Genomic DNA, 18,481 nt, shown 5'->3' on the forward strand with positions numbered 1-18,481 from the left:
GATGCTGTCCATTTCCCAATTGAAATTATGACTGAATCTATCCATGTGCTCTAAAATTAAGGAACTTATTTTGGCAAATATGCTCTGCTAGTCTTCTGCCTGTCTGTCATACTTAGTTACAGATCTTACACTTAATGTTGTTGAGAACAATATTACACTGAAACAAAAGGGATGCAACATAAACTTCATTGCATCTCATAGGTCGCTATGGGATCAATTATGACCTATGAGATAGATTGCTCATACACTTTTCCCCCAAACATTTTGTGTCCCAACTAAAAGATCAGTCTCCTCATCAATTCATGTAAAATCATTATCTGTTTTCCCAAACCTTTTCTATTCCCAGCAAATCTGAAGTTCAAAGTAAGCATTCTGGGCGGGGAGGAGGGGTGTTTCAAAAACATTAAAGCCAATTTAAGGAGAGAAGCAACTTAGAACTAAGGAGAAATTTCCTGACAGTTAGAACAATTAATCAGTGGAACAACTTGCCCCCAGAAGTTGTGAATGCTCCAACATTGGAAGTTTTTAAGAAGATGTTGGATAACCATTTGTCTGAAGTGGTGTAGGGTTTCCTGCCTAAGCAGGGGGTTGGACTAGAAGATTTTCAAGGTCCCTTCCAACTCTGTTATCCTATCCTATCCTATCCTATCCTATCCTATCCTATCCTATCCTATCCTATCCTATCCATTCCATTCCATTCTATTCTACTCTACTCTAGCAATCCATTAACTGAACAGATTGTCAGTTGTGCAGATTGTCAGATTTCCAGCTCTTACTGATGCAATGGAATATATGGCAGAGTTGTGTGTTGCTTAACACTCTTCATTCAAGCAAATTCTTTAACAACACTATTGTTTATATAAGAGGAAATTTAGTGACATATTAGCAGATTTGCTGATTGCTTATTTCTGTTAAATTTTTGTATATGTATTGCATTAGTTTGCTTTTTTTAGATAACTCTTAAAATGAGTCGTGGTGGCACAGTGTTTAGAATGCAGTATTGCAGACTAGCTCACTACCAGGAGTTCGATCCCGACAGGGCTCAAGGCTGACTCAGCCATCCATTTTTAATAAAAAAAAAAAGTAAATGCTGCTTAGCTTGACAACTAAATATAATAAAACTAATTCAAGACTTAGATCCTGCAATCCAGGTACAGGTAGTTCATTATGTATGTATACATAATGCGGCAGGAAGATCCCCTGTATAAAAAGGTACAAATTTGTACTAGCAGACACTGCTCATATATAGAGGACAAATCAGCAATGGTAGGAAGTAGAATAAATTCACTCCTAAGAGAAGACTTTGAGGTGAAATAATCCACCAAACTAATTAGTTTGTCTTCATTTATTGATGTTAGTATTTATGATCCGAGATCATAAATGGGAATTGGTTGGTAGCCGCTAAAGTGCTTGTTCAGTGTTTTCATTTCGAGACTAAAAGTGGTTTTTATCTTTTCTGTTTAGAGAAGAAGAACTGAGGTATTTAAATTTTATTCAGGACATAACAGATGAAATTCTGAAGCTTGGGTTATTTTCCAACAGGTTGGATATATTTAAAGTTCCTACATTTTATTTTATTTTTTTTGCAGTGAAGCATTGATCAGTGGTAAATAAAGGAAGAACCAGAGATGGGTTTGTGGTGAGAAGTGTGTAAAATTCTGAATAAATACAGTCCAGAGGGGGAAAAATATTTTACTGGTGACAAGAATGGGTAGATGGGAATAAGACGAGACAGTGAACAAAAAGTGACCAGGCCATTCAGAGATCCAAGAATAAATGAGGGGTAACTAGCAACTGTCTAGTTGGGGAAAGTCTGTTGGTTTTGAAGGTGTGATTTAAGCACCAGTCTATTCATGTACATGTCCAGCAAAGAAATAAATGTAAGTCTAGAAGCATGGCTGGTTTGATGTTTTTGATGAAAGATTGGAAGACTCAATGAAAGATACAAGGTGATAAAAGGATCTGAAATCTGGGCAGGCCATTTGGTAGTTTCAAGAGTAGATTTGAGAAAATATGAACAGGAAAGATATGAAAGAAACTACACAGTGAAAGCAGGACAGCTGCAGCTGATGAATAGAAGACCAAAGATAAAAAAATTAAGTGGCAGAATTATTTTGTTTCTATTTTAAAGAAATAAGTTAACATCTTGGAGTTGATTATTCTTAATAATTTTCTTTTGAAAAATTTTTTCCTGTGTAACACTTTTCCAATATTTTTGCTTTTTAAAGGGCTTTGGAAAGGTTGTTTGAACGTCACATAGAACTAAACAAGAACCATTTAAATAAGGTATGCTGCATAGATGAGAGATCTAAAAATTATTTCTGAAAATGATCAATGTGTTTGCTGAAGAATATTTGTTTCTGATTTTCTAAATATATATTTTTGTATTTACAACCATTAGGCAGGATTCCTCATTTGTTAAAGTACCCTCTGAAAAAGCATTTAGTTAATTCATTTATTACTATCAATTGCCTCTTTGGTCCTTCCTCCCCATAAGTAAATACATGAAGCAGCCAGGGATAGTGGCTTGTGGCATCCGAACCATGTTTGCAAACCGAGACAACTGACCTTGAAAGATGGTTAGATCTGATCAGTGCTGATAGAAACAAACACTCAAGCACTTTACAGCTGTAGATTAGATTGGGAAGTCAAAACAAAAAACAAAAACAAAAACACCACCACTGTGGAAGGCGGCAAAATATGTGCACATTGTTGCAATGATAATTATACACCTCCGAGACTCATTTTTTGTCAGATGGATGGCTATATATATTTGACAAATAAATTAAATAAATAAATATTAACAGCATGGGTAAGTTCAAGTAGTCATCAGGTTCCAAGACTATATCTTGCCCAAGCAAACCAGAGTTAATAAACTGATAACTGTAATCCTGAATGGTTAGTGGAATAAGCCATCGTATCATGATTATATATGATAAGTATACTCTACTTTCATTTGTCACTTATACAAAGTGATAAATGTATGAATACGTTGCTCATTTAATAATAATATTTCTTGGATCAATGTCATGTGTATATGAAGCTTCCTGGACTTTCAGTTGCTGCTTGAAGAGCATGTGGCAGCTGTGGTCATGAGGACCTTTGCACAACCATCTGGTGTACCAGTTGTGCCCTTTCCTAGAATGGGGAGCGCTTCACACAGTCACTTATTACTACTCAGCTCATAGTCTGATTACTGCAACATGCTCTGCCTAGACTAGTCTCTACTAAGACAACACGGAAACCTCAACTGGTAGGAATGCAGTGGCATGAGCAATGATATTCATACTTAGGCATGCCCATGGAGGACTGGTTGATAGTTTGCTTCCAGATGCAGTTCAAGGTGCTGGTCATTATAAAGCCCTACATGGCATTCTGCCTTGAGGAAGTGCCTGTCTCCTATAGTACCTACCCAGTTGATTTGATTTTAGAGAGTTCTTTATTTGACACACACCAGCTTCTTCCAATTAAACAATGCCACTTATCAGAACTCTGGAAGTGCCCCTTCTTTGTAGCAGCATCTGATTTCTGGAATAAGGTTCCCCCCCAAAGATCTAAATGGCCTCCACTCTTTTCTGGTTTAAAAAGCCTTAACTAGGACTCGACCAGAAGCGTCGCAGCGAGACATTTGGGGATTAGCGGGCTCTCATGAGTCCCACGAAATCCCAGGCTGACCAACCGCTGCAGAGGGGTCTTTGGACCAGATCTGTCCTGCAGGGACAGAGAAGAAAGAGAGGCACCTTGGAAGACCAAGAGGAACAGGCAAGTTCCTCGGAGGTCAGAGGAAATTCTCTCTGACTTTGCAGTGGGGGGCGGCAGCCATTACGACCGCCAGCAAGCTGGGGCAACCGGATTAAGCGATGTGCAGGAGTGGAGAATTGAGTGGAATATTGCTGCCGGGTGAGTGATATCTAACTCATAGGCAGAAAAGAAAAAAAAGGATTTTTACACAATTGTAAATGTTCTGGCGTCAGAACAGCAGCTAATAGGCGTGGGAAAGGACAGAAGAAGAAAATTAAGGCGGAAGTTATAAAGTAACAGAACCCGACTAGAAATTTGTTTGTTTTGGATTTAAAATACTTGGAGAACTTTAAGAAAAAAAGAATTAGAAAAACCAAGAGCCCGAAAAAATTCTTTTTCAATTTTGAAAATTTAAAGGGAGTTAAAAAAAACAAAAACGAAGAAAAGCCTGTAATAGAAAGGACTGGTTAATGACTCTAAATTGAACTGTTAAAACGGACTGCAACCAAAATGGATGCCTTTTAAGCTCATAAATTGTAATTGTGGATTGTAGAGAGCCATCTTCAGGAGAAAAAAAATCATTATAACATCAAACTTTTGTTTTGGAAAAAGAAAAAGTAAAAAAAAACTTTGGACTTTGAAAGAGATAACAGCATGTGAGAAATTTTAAGGAGATTTTGTTTGTTCACAAGCGTTGTGGCTTGGAGAAAAAAAGAGGACTGTAACGTAACTTCAATTGGAACAATATCAATTTAGAAAGAACAAAATGGCGCAGGAACTGAAGGAAATGATAACGATGTACCTATCATTGAAAATGGAAATAAGGGAAATAATTACAATGTTGTATGGAAAATTGAAACTTGATGACCAAAAAATTGACTTAGGATACATTCAAACTGACAAAGAAACAACTAATGAGAAGCAAGGAAAAGAGACTGATAATAAAGAAGAAGACAAAGACAAGGAGATTGATTATGGAAAATTAAATTATTATATGGGTAGTAATAATAAAAAGGAGCTTTAAAAATTACATTGGGTTAAACAATGGAAAAAACAGAAAAAGAAAAAGGGGGGAAAACAAAAAAAGAAAAGGATGGAATAGAAAGAATATAAGACACTTAAATGATTACACTGGGATTATCAGTGAGAAAATAAGAAAAAGGGAAAAGGGATGGAAAATAATGGGAAAGATACAGCAAAATAGAAGAGTTTATGATCTTAAAAAACAAAATGATTACACTGGGATTAACAGTGGGAAGATAAGAAAAAGGGAAAAGAGAGATCAGGATTCTAAAATACAAAAAAGAAGAAGGGGAAAGAAAAAGAAAGTAAAATATAAAGAGAGAAAGAAATTGAAGGAGAATATGGGGTAAAGGAAATAAATACTAGGGAAAAATGAAATTGTATTTTTAATGAAGTGATTTTAAAATGATATGGATACATGAATTATTGGAATATTCTTAATTAATGAAGGGGATTTTAATAAATGAAATATCCTTAATTATATATTTGGTATTTAACTAAAGAAAAACAGAAAGCTGAAATAATATTGGATTATGAATTAATTAGATATGTTTAACTGTTTTCTATAAAAATAATATAAAAATGTTATAAAAATATTGAAGTGTACTATTTAGAATAGTTGACAAAGAAAAAATTATTTTAGATTGGAACAAAAGAATTTAAGAAAATAATTGAGAACTGTATTATGTTATAAATTTAGGGATATTGGAGTAAGACTGATACTTAAATGATCTTTTATGGAATATGGTTAATTAATTAGTGAAATTATGATAACTGGATTAATGCTAAATAATGAATTACTTAAGTCAATACATAGAAATGAACTGTATTTTTAATGAAGTGAGTTTAAAATATATGGATGTATGATGAATGTAAAAATTGGAATATTTTTAACCAATGAAAGGTACTGTGACAAATGGAATATTCTTAATTATATAGTTGGAATTCAATTAAATAAGAAAAGAAAGTTGAAATGATATTGGATTATAAATTACCTAGATATATTTAATGGGTTTTTGATAAAAATGTTGAAGTGTACTACTTGGGACAGTTGATAAAGAAAAAACTATTTGAGATTGGAACAAGAGAATTTAAGAAAATAATTGGGAACTGTATTATATTATATGAATCTAAAAGTAGAGATATTGAAGTAAGATTGATACTTAATTGATTTCTTATTGAATATGTTTAATTGTTGAAATGTATTATTTGGAATAGTTGATAAAAGAATTATTGGAGATTGGAATAAGAGAATTTAAGGTAATAATTGGGGATTGTATTATGTTATGTGAATTTAAATTTAGGGGTTCAAATTTTAAGGAGGGAAGAGGAAAAAGGGACTATATTAGGATGAGAAGTTAACATGAAGGGTAATATCGGTTTCTTAGAATTAGAGAGAATAAATGGTATGAGAAAAATTATATATAAAATTGTGTTAAAGATGAACAAAAATCTGTATAAATTTAAAACCGGGCAATATTCTGTTCAGAAAAGATGCATTGTATGTTTGTGTGTGTGTTTAAAAAAAAAAAAAATATTACCAAAAAAAGAAAGAAAGAAAGCCTTAACTAAGGCTTTCAGTGAGGGAGAGTAAGAGTCCTTGCTTCATTATGATCCAGTCTGTTGTCCTTGCTATCTTTTATGCTTCTTTCTTTGATAAGTTTTAGTGTTTTTACTTTGATAGTTGGAGCCACTGAGAGTTGCTGGATGTCGGATTGCATACTAGTTTAATAAATTAAATTAAGCTATTACTTGCCTTTTATGGGCGGTGCAGTGGGTCAGTCATTAAGACGCTGGGCTTGTCGGCTGTAAAACCGACATGATCATTGCATGATGGGGTGAGTGTCCGTCTTCACCTAGCTTCTGCCCGCCTGGCAATTTGAAAGTATGCAAATGCGAGTAGATAAATAGGAACTACTTTGATGGGGAGGAAACAGTGCTCCATAAGGTCATGCTGGCCATATGATCCCCAAAACATCTTTGGACAGTGCTGGCTTATGGCCTCGAAACGGGGATGAGCACTGCCCCCTATAGTAGGCAACAACTAGCGGAGTAAAATCTGCAGGAACTCCCTTTCCTTTCTTTGTCTTTTATGCAGCCTCTCCCCTCCCCAATCTTTCTGAATTTATTTTCATATAAATGAATAAACAAACAAGCAAACCATACTATTCTTAAGAATGTTCAACAAGTTTGCTATACCCTTCAAGAAATTAAGCATTTCTTTCATATTAACTCTTACTTCCTGACTAACCTAATTGATTTCTGGAAAATGTTTAATTAATTTCTTGATGGATTTTTAAATTTTCTAAATTTTTGTTATAAGGCATATTTTTAATTACTGTTGTTTAATCTTTTTATCCTATCTTAGAACAAAATGCGCCACCTGCTGGAGATTCTAAAAGTAGACTTAGGTTGCAACAGGGAGGAAAATTCTGCAGGAGTGTCCGATGCATATAGGCATTTACAGAATGAATCAGCAGAGCACCTTCAACTTACCAGTATATCCCAGAGCAAAGTGTCAGAAAGTGAAGAGCTGTTAAATGCAGTGGATTTAATAACAAGTGACCTCACTGTACATGATGATGAATTCCAGAGAGTGGAAGACCAGGATGCAATTTCTCAGGATATCAAGGAATTACTGAACATTGAGCTGAATCCCCTGTCCATGAAAACTGATGAAACTCCAGATAACACATGTCCATTGCCACCAACATGCAATTCAACCACATGTAATGCTGACTTTGAAACAAGCGAATATTTGAGAGAAGTTGATGAACTGAAAGAAAACATGATGGAACCCATCTCTTTGGTCAGGGCCCAGGAGTAAACAACTAGCAGCAAAGCACCAAACGGGGCGGTTCATCTAGTCAACAGTGCAGAGATCTGAACTTTGAAAATTAAATAAAATGCTAGCAAATCAGACTTTTAATATTTTTTTTTGGATGCTACCGCAAATGGGCTTGAAATTTTAGAAGTCAGACTTTTTTGAACTGGGCACTGGAACATTGTAAGAAACAATAGACAAAATTGTCATGTGTAATGTTATTAATTGCAGAAAAGACTAGGCATGTAGTTTGAGGCATAATGTTTATTTTCAAGACTATATTTATCAAAATACATTTATAATAAATGAATATAAAATTTGCAGGAGTAAAAACTGTAAAAAATTATGCCTACCCTTCTGAATTCTTTTCCAAATAGTTACACACCCAGATTGAATCATTATTTATATCTGTGCAGACATCTGGTGCAGCTTGCTGTTTAGTGAACCAGGATTGTTTTGTCTGATTTTAATGGAGAAGCATCCTCTGCAATGCAGTATTCAGATGAAGGATTCATCCATTTATCTTTTAAAGCATGGATCAGTTAACAGGGCCTCTGATTTACTAACAATGGATGATCACACAGTCATAGTGTTAACTAGTTGTCTGATGTCTTTTTCTTGCAGTTGGAAGGATAAAATGAATTAACTGCTGTTTGCATGATCATATTCTATATCAGGGATGGTTAATATACTGATCACTCAAGCCTTTTAGACAATAGTCCAAATGCAAGCAGTGTGTTTCATTGCGTAATTGGTAACCCTCTCCAAGTAGACTCCATAATAAAGTTCCCATTACACAAAATGGGGCGTGAAGACCTTGAGAACGCCAGTTGTTAGATTTTAATTTCCAGTCACTCTTAAGTATCAGGAAGGGAGAGAGCACAACCAGACAAAAGCAGAATCACACAAGTGTACCTATGTACATGCATGCAACACTATGATATATGAATAAAAGGAACGGGGCTTCTATCACAATAGTGCAATGCTTTCAATAGGCTAATCAATTTGATACTTCCTTATGGATGCTGCTGTATGACATCATGGGTGGTAATGGGTCTATTTGAAGGTGGGCTGCAAAGAGTTTGTTCCTGCTTCTCTTGGGTCTTGTGGCAAAGAACCGTCAGCAACTATTTTTTGTCTAGAAAGCATCCAGTAATGACACACAGTACTGCTCTAGTACCCTTTGTTGAACGAATTATGAAAATAGTATCCACCTGGGAGTCCAGGACTCCCAGTTTGGGAACTATACCACAAAGCGGCCAACTTAGTATGGCTACGAGAGTGGGCCTTATTAAGAGATAAGAGAATTTTACAACTGGAAGGGCACGACCTATTGAGAGGCTGGCATGCCTACCTCTGGGACAAAGGAAAAGGGACAGGGATATGTTTCCACAAACATAAAATTAGAGATACATTAATGAAGACATGGAAAGAAATCAGGCATAAACATTATTTAAAATACCCAAAATGGATATCCACAATGGAGGCACTGACCCATCCAAATACGTTAGATAGGGAGAAAATGGTCACCTATCAAGATATCTTGGATAACAGTGGTAACCTTATACCCAATGAGATATTAAAAGAGCAAGGGATCCATATAGATTGGTGGCCGTATTTACAAATTAAATCCCGATATAGTAGAGATAAACAAGAAAAGGGAATAGAGATGGGGACAAATAGTTTGGATAAGGTATGGCTAGGTAGTGAGAACAAACTATTAGCCAAATTATACTCCTACCTGCTCGAATACAACAGAGAAGGAGAAATATTAAAAGATCAAATGATCGCTTGGGGGAAAAACATCGAATCAAAGATAAATCTTGATGAGTGGGAAGAAATATGGAATAGCAATCTTAAACTGACGAGAGCAACAAGCTATAAGGAGAATCAATATAAGATGCTATATAGATGGTACTTAGCACATCTAGAATTGCTAAGATCTACCCAAATGCAAGCCCCAAGTGTTGGAAATGCAGTCACCACCAAGGTACCTTCTATCACATGTGGTGGACGTGTCCGGAAGCGAGGAAGTTTTGGAAAAAAATACAAAAATGGATCCAAGAAATATTAAAGGAGGATATTAACTTCCTCCCGGAAATCTATCTCCTGGGAGTGCTAAAACGAACATTTGGAAAGGACAAGAAATATTTGATTATTCATATTGTCACAGCTGCTAGACTCTCTTATGCCAGATATTGGAAAGAGAAAAAAGGACCAACCGAGGAACAGATAGTCAATAAGATACTTGACTGCGCAGAAATGTGCAGATTAACATATGTATTAAACGGAAAGGAGGATTCAGAATTCTATACGATGTGGGATCTGTGGTATAGGTGGTTAGAAATTAAATGCAAAAGTTAATACTCATATGGAATAACGCACAACGATTAGTTAAGCCTATATATTATTGTACCCTAATTAAACAGTAATCAATTTTATACATAAGAATTTTTGTACAAACTGTATAATTAGATAATTGATTAGATACCGCACTTGTAAATATACAATATGACTACACGTTGCCGAACCGTATAGTTTGAATTGTAATATATTCTTAATTCAATAAAAATTCATTTAAAAAAAAGAAAGAAAGAAAATAGTGTCCACCTACTGATAGCACAAGAAAATAGTTCCTTACCCTCTTTTCAGTCAAAAGCTTTATAGATTTTTTAAAATGTAGTTGTCCAGAGACTGATAAGCAAATGGAAATGATTGAAAAGCAAATGGAAATGATAAAACAGAAAATGGCAATATGATTTTCTAAAGTTGGTAGATTTCTTACCCAAACTAGCTTAAATGGAAACTTTAGAAAAGAAATACACTGAAACTTGTCTCTTGGCAAAGGAGCTTAAATGGCCTGTGTCTTTTCTCTTACATCTTCTGCAGCTGGATGGAATGGGCATAGCTAGCTGATTTTGGGTGAAAAGAGGTTGAGTGAAGGGTAAGAAAATAATGCAACCATATTGAACCCAGCTGGCATTTATGTCAGACTCAGACATATGAATGTGCTGAGCTGACAAAATTTAATTCTGTAAATCTTATATTTAGAAATCTGCTTTCTGTTTGGATAGCAGCTGTTTTCTCAAATGAACTTTGAAGTGCTAAATTTACTGTAGGAACATATACTCACTTTAGAACTACTAATTCTTTCTTGAATTAGATTTTCTTGAATTAGATTCTTGACGAATGTATCTTCTTTTATGTATACTGAGAGCGTATGCACCAAGACAAATTCCTTGTGTGTCCAATCACACTTGGCCAATAAAGAATTCTATTCTATACTAATAATTGCCTCAACAGAAGGACTCCAAAAATAGTCATTAACAAATAATCATCTCAATTGAAAAAATCCCAAAATAATAGTCATTAACAAGCTGTTTGGCATCCCCCCCCTTTTAAAAGAAAAACTTTCCCGGTTGCTTAGTTCATTAAATGCAGATACTTTGAAAATATATAGCACTCTAAATAATACCAGGATGCTATGTTAAAGATGAAAGGTGTTGGTTTAAATTTGGTGTTTGCCACTCAAAGGGGCAAGTAATTTGGGATCTGCAATTTATTAAAAAATGGAAGTGTTGGGGTGCTTTAAGTTATAAATTGGTTTGCTGAGAAGAAACCTCTTCCCTGAATAATTCAGAAATGTTTTGCAGCTGTGCCTTTCATCCTACAAGGCTTACATTCTTATGACTCTTCCTATCTCAAATGAGGGGAAAACTGCATCATCTCAGACCCAGGGAGGGAGGGAAGAGTAAAATTTTAATAAGGAATTAAATGAGACAAACAAAACGTGCTTAGAAATCATTATCCTGTCCAGTCAAGAATATTTTGAAAATCCCTCTATTTGGAAAAGCTTTCTATTAGAAAGCTTTAAAACGAACAATTGGGAGCAGTAGGTGCTCTCATCACAAACATGCTCCAAACTCTATCCACTTATTTAAATGGTTCTGCTTATTTGCCATTGCTAAAAATAAAAAATAAATGAGTGTGCTTGTGGATCAGAATTTGCCCTGTAAGGTAAGCAAATTCTCTGGTGACAATCTATCAGCCGCCCTCCAATCCTCAAGATGTTATTGCAGGGCAAAGAACTTAGATTAGCCCAACATTTCTCACTTGGTTGGCTATGTGTAGATGGATTTTGAATAATTAAACTCTCGGTGTCTACCAATCCTGACTAAAGCAGGGCCATCAACTGAGAGATTTCAAACAGGTTTGGCGGTATTTTCATATTCTGCCTAGATGCGTCATGCGCTGGTCACACCCACACCCAGTTTAGCAAAGGGGGAAAAAGTTGCAATATGTCACATGACGCCGCCGTGACAATGCGAGTTTGACACCCGTGGCCTAGATTGTCTTCAGGACATGATGCTTTATCGAGTCTCCTGATGACTTGTAATTTGTTTTTTAGCATGAGATTGTAAGGGTTGGTGGATACCTTGAAGATCTAGTCCAGGTGTGTCACATTTGGCCCTGGACAGCTAGTATGCAGCCCCATAAGACCCTCCACCCCAAATAATGGATGTTTGTTATGCATTATCTATATTATATATTTTATATGCCATCCAAGGCAATTCCTCTTCATTCAATGCAGCTCAGGCAAGCCAAAAGGTTGGACATGCCTGATGTAGTCTAATCTGCTCGGTACAGAAATCTATTACCAGCAGGTTATCTATTACAACATCCAGCAGGAGTACCTTCTGAGGTACTCTATTCCATTGCTAAATCATTACCATTTGGAAATTTTTCCTGATGTCCAGCATTCTCCCTTTCCTTTCTTTTTCAGTCTAAACATACCCAGTGCCTTTAATAGTTTGCCACATGTTTTCTTCCGGGACATATTCCAGTTTGTCAGTTTCTTCCCAATGTAGTGTCAAGCACTGTATACAATTTTCTAATACTTTTTTAACTGCTTGTATCACATGTTTTTCTCTTGGAAGCTCAAAGCAATTTATGTGAGTTCTCTTCTTTCAAAATAATTCTTGCACGACAACCTTGTGACAAAGAAGCAACAAAAAAAGTAGGCACCCTATTGAGCTTCACAGTTCAGTGGGGCCTTGAACCAAATCTCTTTTTATTAATCCCAACAATTTGGCTCCTGCAACACTCATGGATCAAATGGTCAAAATCTTGCAAGGCTTCAACTTCTTGCATAGGATTTGTAATACTAGGTAATAACCTTAACCTTGTAAGATATTAACACTAATTTTTTTTAAAAAAAGTTTTAGTCTCCAAAACAAAGAGTTAAAATTTATGTTTTAAGCTTTACAGCATTGTTAAATCTCCACTGAAGGAAGCTATTTGCAATATTATTTGCCTAAATTCTTTATTCTTTGTGTTCAAACATAACACAGTAGAAACAGAACTGATCCTGAGCTTCATACCAGCACAGAGTTCCTAGGAAATAACATAGTTTTCTTCAGTCTTTGCCAGTATTAAAGGATATTGCTGAGCACATTGTAAGCCGCCCTGAGTCTTCGGAGAAGGGCGGCATATAAATCAAATTAAAAAAAAAAAAAAAAATATTACTTCTGTAGTATGAACGTCTGCAACTAAATACTTGATCTAAAATGTCATGCAATACACCATTGGGAATCTTTATAATAAACAATTCTATGCAACATATTTGAAGGTATCCTGTTTTGGATTATGAAATAGATTGAGTTTTATATTGTATTCAGTATTATTTCTATTTATGTACAAAAGATCAATATTCAATAAATATTATGGAACAGCTCATGTTTGAAGCGCTTCGAATATTTATTTTCATGGCAAAAATAGACTATAATATAATTCATTTCACATATATTACATATCAAAGAAAAACAACCCTTTCTATCAAATATAATCTGCACATTGTTTTAAAAACCCATCTCAATTGTACATGATTTAAAGCTGCAGCAATTATACATTTTTACACTTGATAGAGACAAAGCAGATCTTATGTGTAAAAAACACTAGCTTGACATTAAAAAATAATACTTCAATTTTGAGACACGCTATTATTCAAGGAAGGTACTGCAAAACTCCTTGTATACTGACGTAAAAAAGAAGAGGAGAAATTGTGTAAAAACCATTCTTTCCCTTGCATAGATTTAATTGCTTAAGGCTAGTGGGATGTTGAGGCATCTGTTTCAAGATACAACACCATGCAATATCAATTCTTTTGCCCCAAACTAACTTCAAGCTCTACATCTTCATACATTAGAAGAGCAGCATGGGAGCTGTTTTCTTGGACTTCAACCCAGGTCTCTCTAGTATGGTAGGACATGAATGAATGATGTTCATGATGTATTGCAGTTTTTTTTTCCCAACAAGTGCTGTTCAGTCCCTTGGAAGGACTCTACTGGCATGGGAATGTGCAGCACTCTTCACTTAGATTTAGATTTTTTTAAACCTGCCTTTATTATTTTTATAAATAAAACAGAACATATTTCCTCCTTCTCCTCTTTTCCCCACAACAACACTGGGCTGAGAGAGAATGACTGGGCCAAAATCACCAGGCCAACTTTCATGCCTAAGGCGGAGCTAGAACTCACAGACTCCTGGTTTCTAACCTGATATCTTAACTACTAGACTGGCTTTCATTTATCTTTCCCAAGTAGTTTCTTGGCAGAAACAGCACAGAACTGAATAATTCAAAATAAATTCCATACCACTGTAGAAGCCTATAAATGCAAATTGTCTCACAGTAATTCAACAAATGAGGTCGGACATGTTTTTGGGTCCATGATGAATACAAGAAAACAGCATCACAAAGAAAGTTTTACATTGTTGATTTTATGTATTTTGTCTGTAAAAAAAGTATGACCAGGTTTGGTTATTTTTGTAGCTTTTATGAAGATTTAATAGGAACATATTTTACTGAACCTATCTGCTCATTTTTATTCTGGAACCTGGAAGTTCATTTTAGATTGTTTCAAACTCCCTTCATATATTTAAAGGAGGTTCCAATAAAATAAAATGGCATATAACTTCTCTCGATATATATTTAGGCATAATTTTTTTTCTCAATCTGTGCTCAAAAAATGAGGACAAAATATAGTGGAATTTTAAAAAGACATGCATTATAATACAGTAACCACAACTATGTGGTTTGTTTCATCTATATTAAAGCAAATGTTATTTTATTTAGCACCTTGGAACTTCTTTGAAGAAAAAAAAATCACAATGGCACTTCATTGCATAACACAGCATCATGTCAACAGTGATTTTGGCCAAACAACATATTAGTTCATTTAGTAGTTTGTTCAAAACATAAAATGCAGTTTAAAGAAAATTATGCCCAAAGGATACATTCAGAATAGAGCAACAATTGAGTTGAAAAGAAGTTGATACCCCAAAAGGCTAGAGAAAGGCAAAGAAACTGGTCCCTACAGTATTGTAGCAACAAGAGCCTCAACTCAGAGAGCATTCTTCTCTTTCCAGTCTTTTTCATTCTTCAAAATATTTTCCCTCCTGCTCATAGTAATGTTAGAGTTTATCTGCAGTAATTTGACCCACAAATTACATTTTGCAGATTAGGAAGGAAAAGAGTATGCTTCACAAATAAAGGAGTAATCCCCTATAGTTCTCTGGATTGTACCTAGGTTGGACAGTGCAATATTGTGCCACTGAGATTTTTTTCACTCTCTCCTTCACTGCACTGGAATAGGTCATCTAAGATGTTTGCTTGTAAGTGTCATAGCTTATAAATCTGATCTTGAGCTTAGCTTTACGAACTACAAACCACATACAATCACAGACAGCAAGGCAACCATATAAATCACATTGCTTGCAACAGTCTATCACTGTTCACATGGAAGTTAGCAAAATGCATATAATTTAGTTATTTAGAGGATGACTTCAGTTTGCAGTTCATTTTGCTCTATAGTGCATGATAATTAACGCCATTTAAGCGCAGAACAGAGAAATCATTTTATTCTTTCTTGCACCCCACCCCTACCAAGTATAACTTAGTTAGAAGACATCCCACCAGAGAAACAGACAAGAGCTGAATCCTTGAGCTCTCAGACCCGCTGTTGTTTCAACTCACCTCATAAATAGGTTCATCCATAATATTAAAATTCTACTTCTCCCTTTCTACCTTGTGCTGCACAAGCCAGGCCCAAATAAACAGCAGTTTCATTAGGCAGAAAACTTACACTGAATATTTTTTCACAGAACATTGGACAGCCAAAAGAGAGTATTTAACCAAGCCTTAAAAATTAAATTTTGAATTTTCAAAAATGATTTGGAATACACCTTTATAGACTTGGACTACCCTACTGCATTTCAAAAGTTAAAGTGAATGCTTTAGGAACATCATTCTGCAAATTATTGTATGGTATTATAGCCACCAATGCTTCCAAATGTATCTTCGGCCCTCCCTAATGCATGGCCCCATCCCGCCATCAAAAGTTCATGCCAGATATCCTAACTTTTTGAAAAGCTCTTTTAAAGAAGATAGTGTTTCCAAAATGAGATGCTGGTTCAAGGAAGAGAGGCAAAAGCCAACATCTTAAATGGATCATTTCCAAAAACTGCTACTATCACCGATAAAAGCTGCATGGAAAACTGGTTCATATACACAGCTCCCAAGTGGTGAAAAAACAAGGAACATTGAGACTGCACACTGGAAATTAGCATCCATTGGTACCAACCCATCTGATTTTTCTGTTTGTTCTTTTTGCCATGAAGATCAATCAAATAATCTAGACATCACAGAAACACCTTTTGACATCTCAGCCGGAGAATGTATAATGCAAGAACAGACATGACTTATGTGTAAAAGAAATATTTCTTAGAGTCTGCACCACAAACACAGATCAATTTGACTTCTGTCTTAACAAAATACAATAATCTCAAAAGGACAAATAGTACTGCTTTGAAGAAATAGCTCCCATGTTATTCAAAGTATCATACTGTGCTTACTGTGTTATACAACTGCCTGAAGCATTCATGCATCCATCCTTCCCTCCCTTTCATTCTCTTTGGCACACTATACAGCCTACTGGAAAATACATAACTTTTTTTGCTTTTCATATGTACACTTTCCATCAGTCATTTCTGCTTTAAGAATATGCAGACTTTCTAATGTTAGCATAATGTTATTGGAGAGTCTGCTTTGGAGATGTTATCCAGAGGAAAAGAAAAATAAATTTGGTGACTCTAAAAACATTTATCCCTTTTGTTTTCTTTTTTACTTTTTTGATAGGGAATTATTAACAAAGGCAATTTTACCACCACTTTGCTAAATTATGCAGACCAATAGCCACATTCCACTTTAAATCAAATTCTGTTGTAGTCACTCCACATTCAATACCTTTTCCTAAAATGAAATTTGCAGCCTAAGCAGATAAACATATTGTTTCTCTAGATAAATTAAATATTTAAAGAAATGTTTAAATATTCATCTGTATTCAACTTGATTTCAACCAGAAGTAACAAACTGTTCCTTAAAGAAGTCATTCTGATGCTACACTTCATTAATAATTACTTTCTGAAATTTTGAGGTGCTACATAGGATTTCCTAGGATAACCTTTTTCTTTTACTGTACTTTTTGACCTAGAATGTGACTCAACAATCATTTCCTACTGGGGGGTAACACAGCAGCAGCTGTAAATTTTGTCCTCGCTTTTACCATCTCATTTTCTTTCTTTTCCCTCCAAAGATTTGCCAACTACTTGTTTAATGTACCACAAACTTCACCAGCCGTTACCATCTTCCATTTAACTCTTTTCTTGTCACAAATCTTAAGCCAAACACTCAATTTCTTTTATTGCGTGCTGTCTGTAGCCTGCAGTTTCTAGACGAGTGCCCCACTTCTGGCAAAAAACAAAACAAAACAGCACAACACTCTCTGTCTTAAGTGCTTCCTTTAATGGCTTGTTGGTGATGCTGGTTGCAATATAAAAATCAACACACACACACAAACATTCACACACAGAGATTGAAATAAAAAAACTCAAGCACAATGATGCCATTTATGACTATTGTATAGGCAGGGCACACTTCTTTCACCACAGTCTATCTACAAGTATACATCAGTATAGCTTTTCATTCATAAAAATGTAACCACTGTGATTTTCAGAACGGCACAGTAATGTCTTCCTAGGATCAGCAGTTGTATGCCTACTATGAATACTGTTTCATTGGAAGAACACAATGAATCATTCCCATTTCAAACCACTCCCCACACACATTCCTTTCCGCTTCAACGTGAACTCTGCCAAAGCAATGTCCAGTTGCATACAGAATTTTCAAACTTCATGTAGTCCTGGAAGGCAAACTTCTGCTTTTGTAAACTCTTGCAAAGAAGTAGACTTTTGAAGCTTGAGTGGAGAAAACCTATATAAGCCTCGAACTCTTAAGAAACTGGATGAGAACTCCATAGACAAATGTGTATTGGCTTAGGGTTTGCACCATCATCATCCTTTGCTGCCTCAGCATTTCTAGCATTCTTGGGATATCCAGTGCCTAAAAAGACATACACACAAGTTGGAAAATTATTTAAGTGGTGATAATAAGCCACAATTGATGTAATGAACTGTGAGAATAATCTGGGAAGAACAGGAGGAGGAGCCGCAGCCTAGGTGATGATCAGACAAAAGACATCTCAGCCTACAGAAGGAATGAGGATGGAGAAGGGCCCCTCTCTAATTCTCGGAAAAGTAAAGGGAAAGGAGGGAGGAAGTGATTTCAGACTTGCAGGATTCTGCTTCTGTGACAATATAACAAAGGCAATGTTAGCATTTGTGGTTTTGGTTTTTTTGTCTGGACTATCCTGAACAGCTGACAACTACATAGACACTTGTGTGACAAGTCATTAAATATCAGAGAATGAAAAGAAACAGAAGAGGAAGGAAATGACATGATATTCTTTTTAGGCGCTGCTTTGACAAGGGTATTTAGGA

The 18,481-nt window shown here is 35.5% G+C and overlaps 2 protein-coding genes across 3 annotated transcripts in view; one reads left to right on the forward strand and one right to left on the reverse strand.

Moving 5' to 3' along the window:
• Positions 1-7,811, forward strand: part of SPATA7 (spermatogenesis associated 7) — a 31,479-nt gene extending 23,668 nt beyond the window's left edge. The window contains exons 8-10 of the mRNA XM_070931482.1: positions 1,465-1,542; positions 2,229-2,286; positions 7,133-7,811. Of these exons, the coding sequence (XP_070787583.1) occupies positions 1,465-1,542; positions 2,229-2,286; positions 7,133-7,591 (595 nt within the window). The 3' untranslated portion in view covers positions 7,592-7,811. The remainder of the gene's footprint in view (positions 1-1,464; positions 1,543-2,228; positions 2,287-7,132) is intronic.
• Positions 7,812-15,923: 8,112 nt separating this feature from the next.
• The window catches only part of PTPN21 (protein tyrosine phosphatase non-receptor type 21), a 51,104-nt gene continuing 48,546 nt past the window's right edge, over positions 15,924-18,481 (reverse strand). For both annotated transcript variants that reach the window (XM_070941179.1, XM_070941169.1), the window contains exon 19: positions 15,924-18,044. In XM_070941179.1, the coding sequence (XP_070797280.1) occupies positions 17,916-18,044 (129 nt within the window). In that variant the 3' untranslated portion in view covers positions 15,924-17,915. The remainder of the gene's footprint in view (positions 18,045-18,481) is intronic.

The sequence above is a fragment of the Pituophis catenifer genome, unplaced genomic scaffold, assembly GCF_029215685.1.
Source record: "Pituophis catenifer annectens isolate HBS135680 unplaced genomic scaffold, rPitCat1.0.hap2 SCAF_1, whole genome shotgun sequence".
Lineage (NCBI taxonomy): Eukaryota > Metazoa > Chordata > Lepidosauria > Squamata > Colubridae > Pituophis > Pituophis catenifer.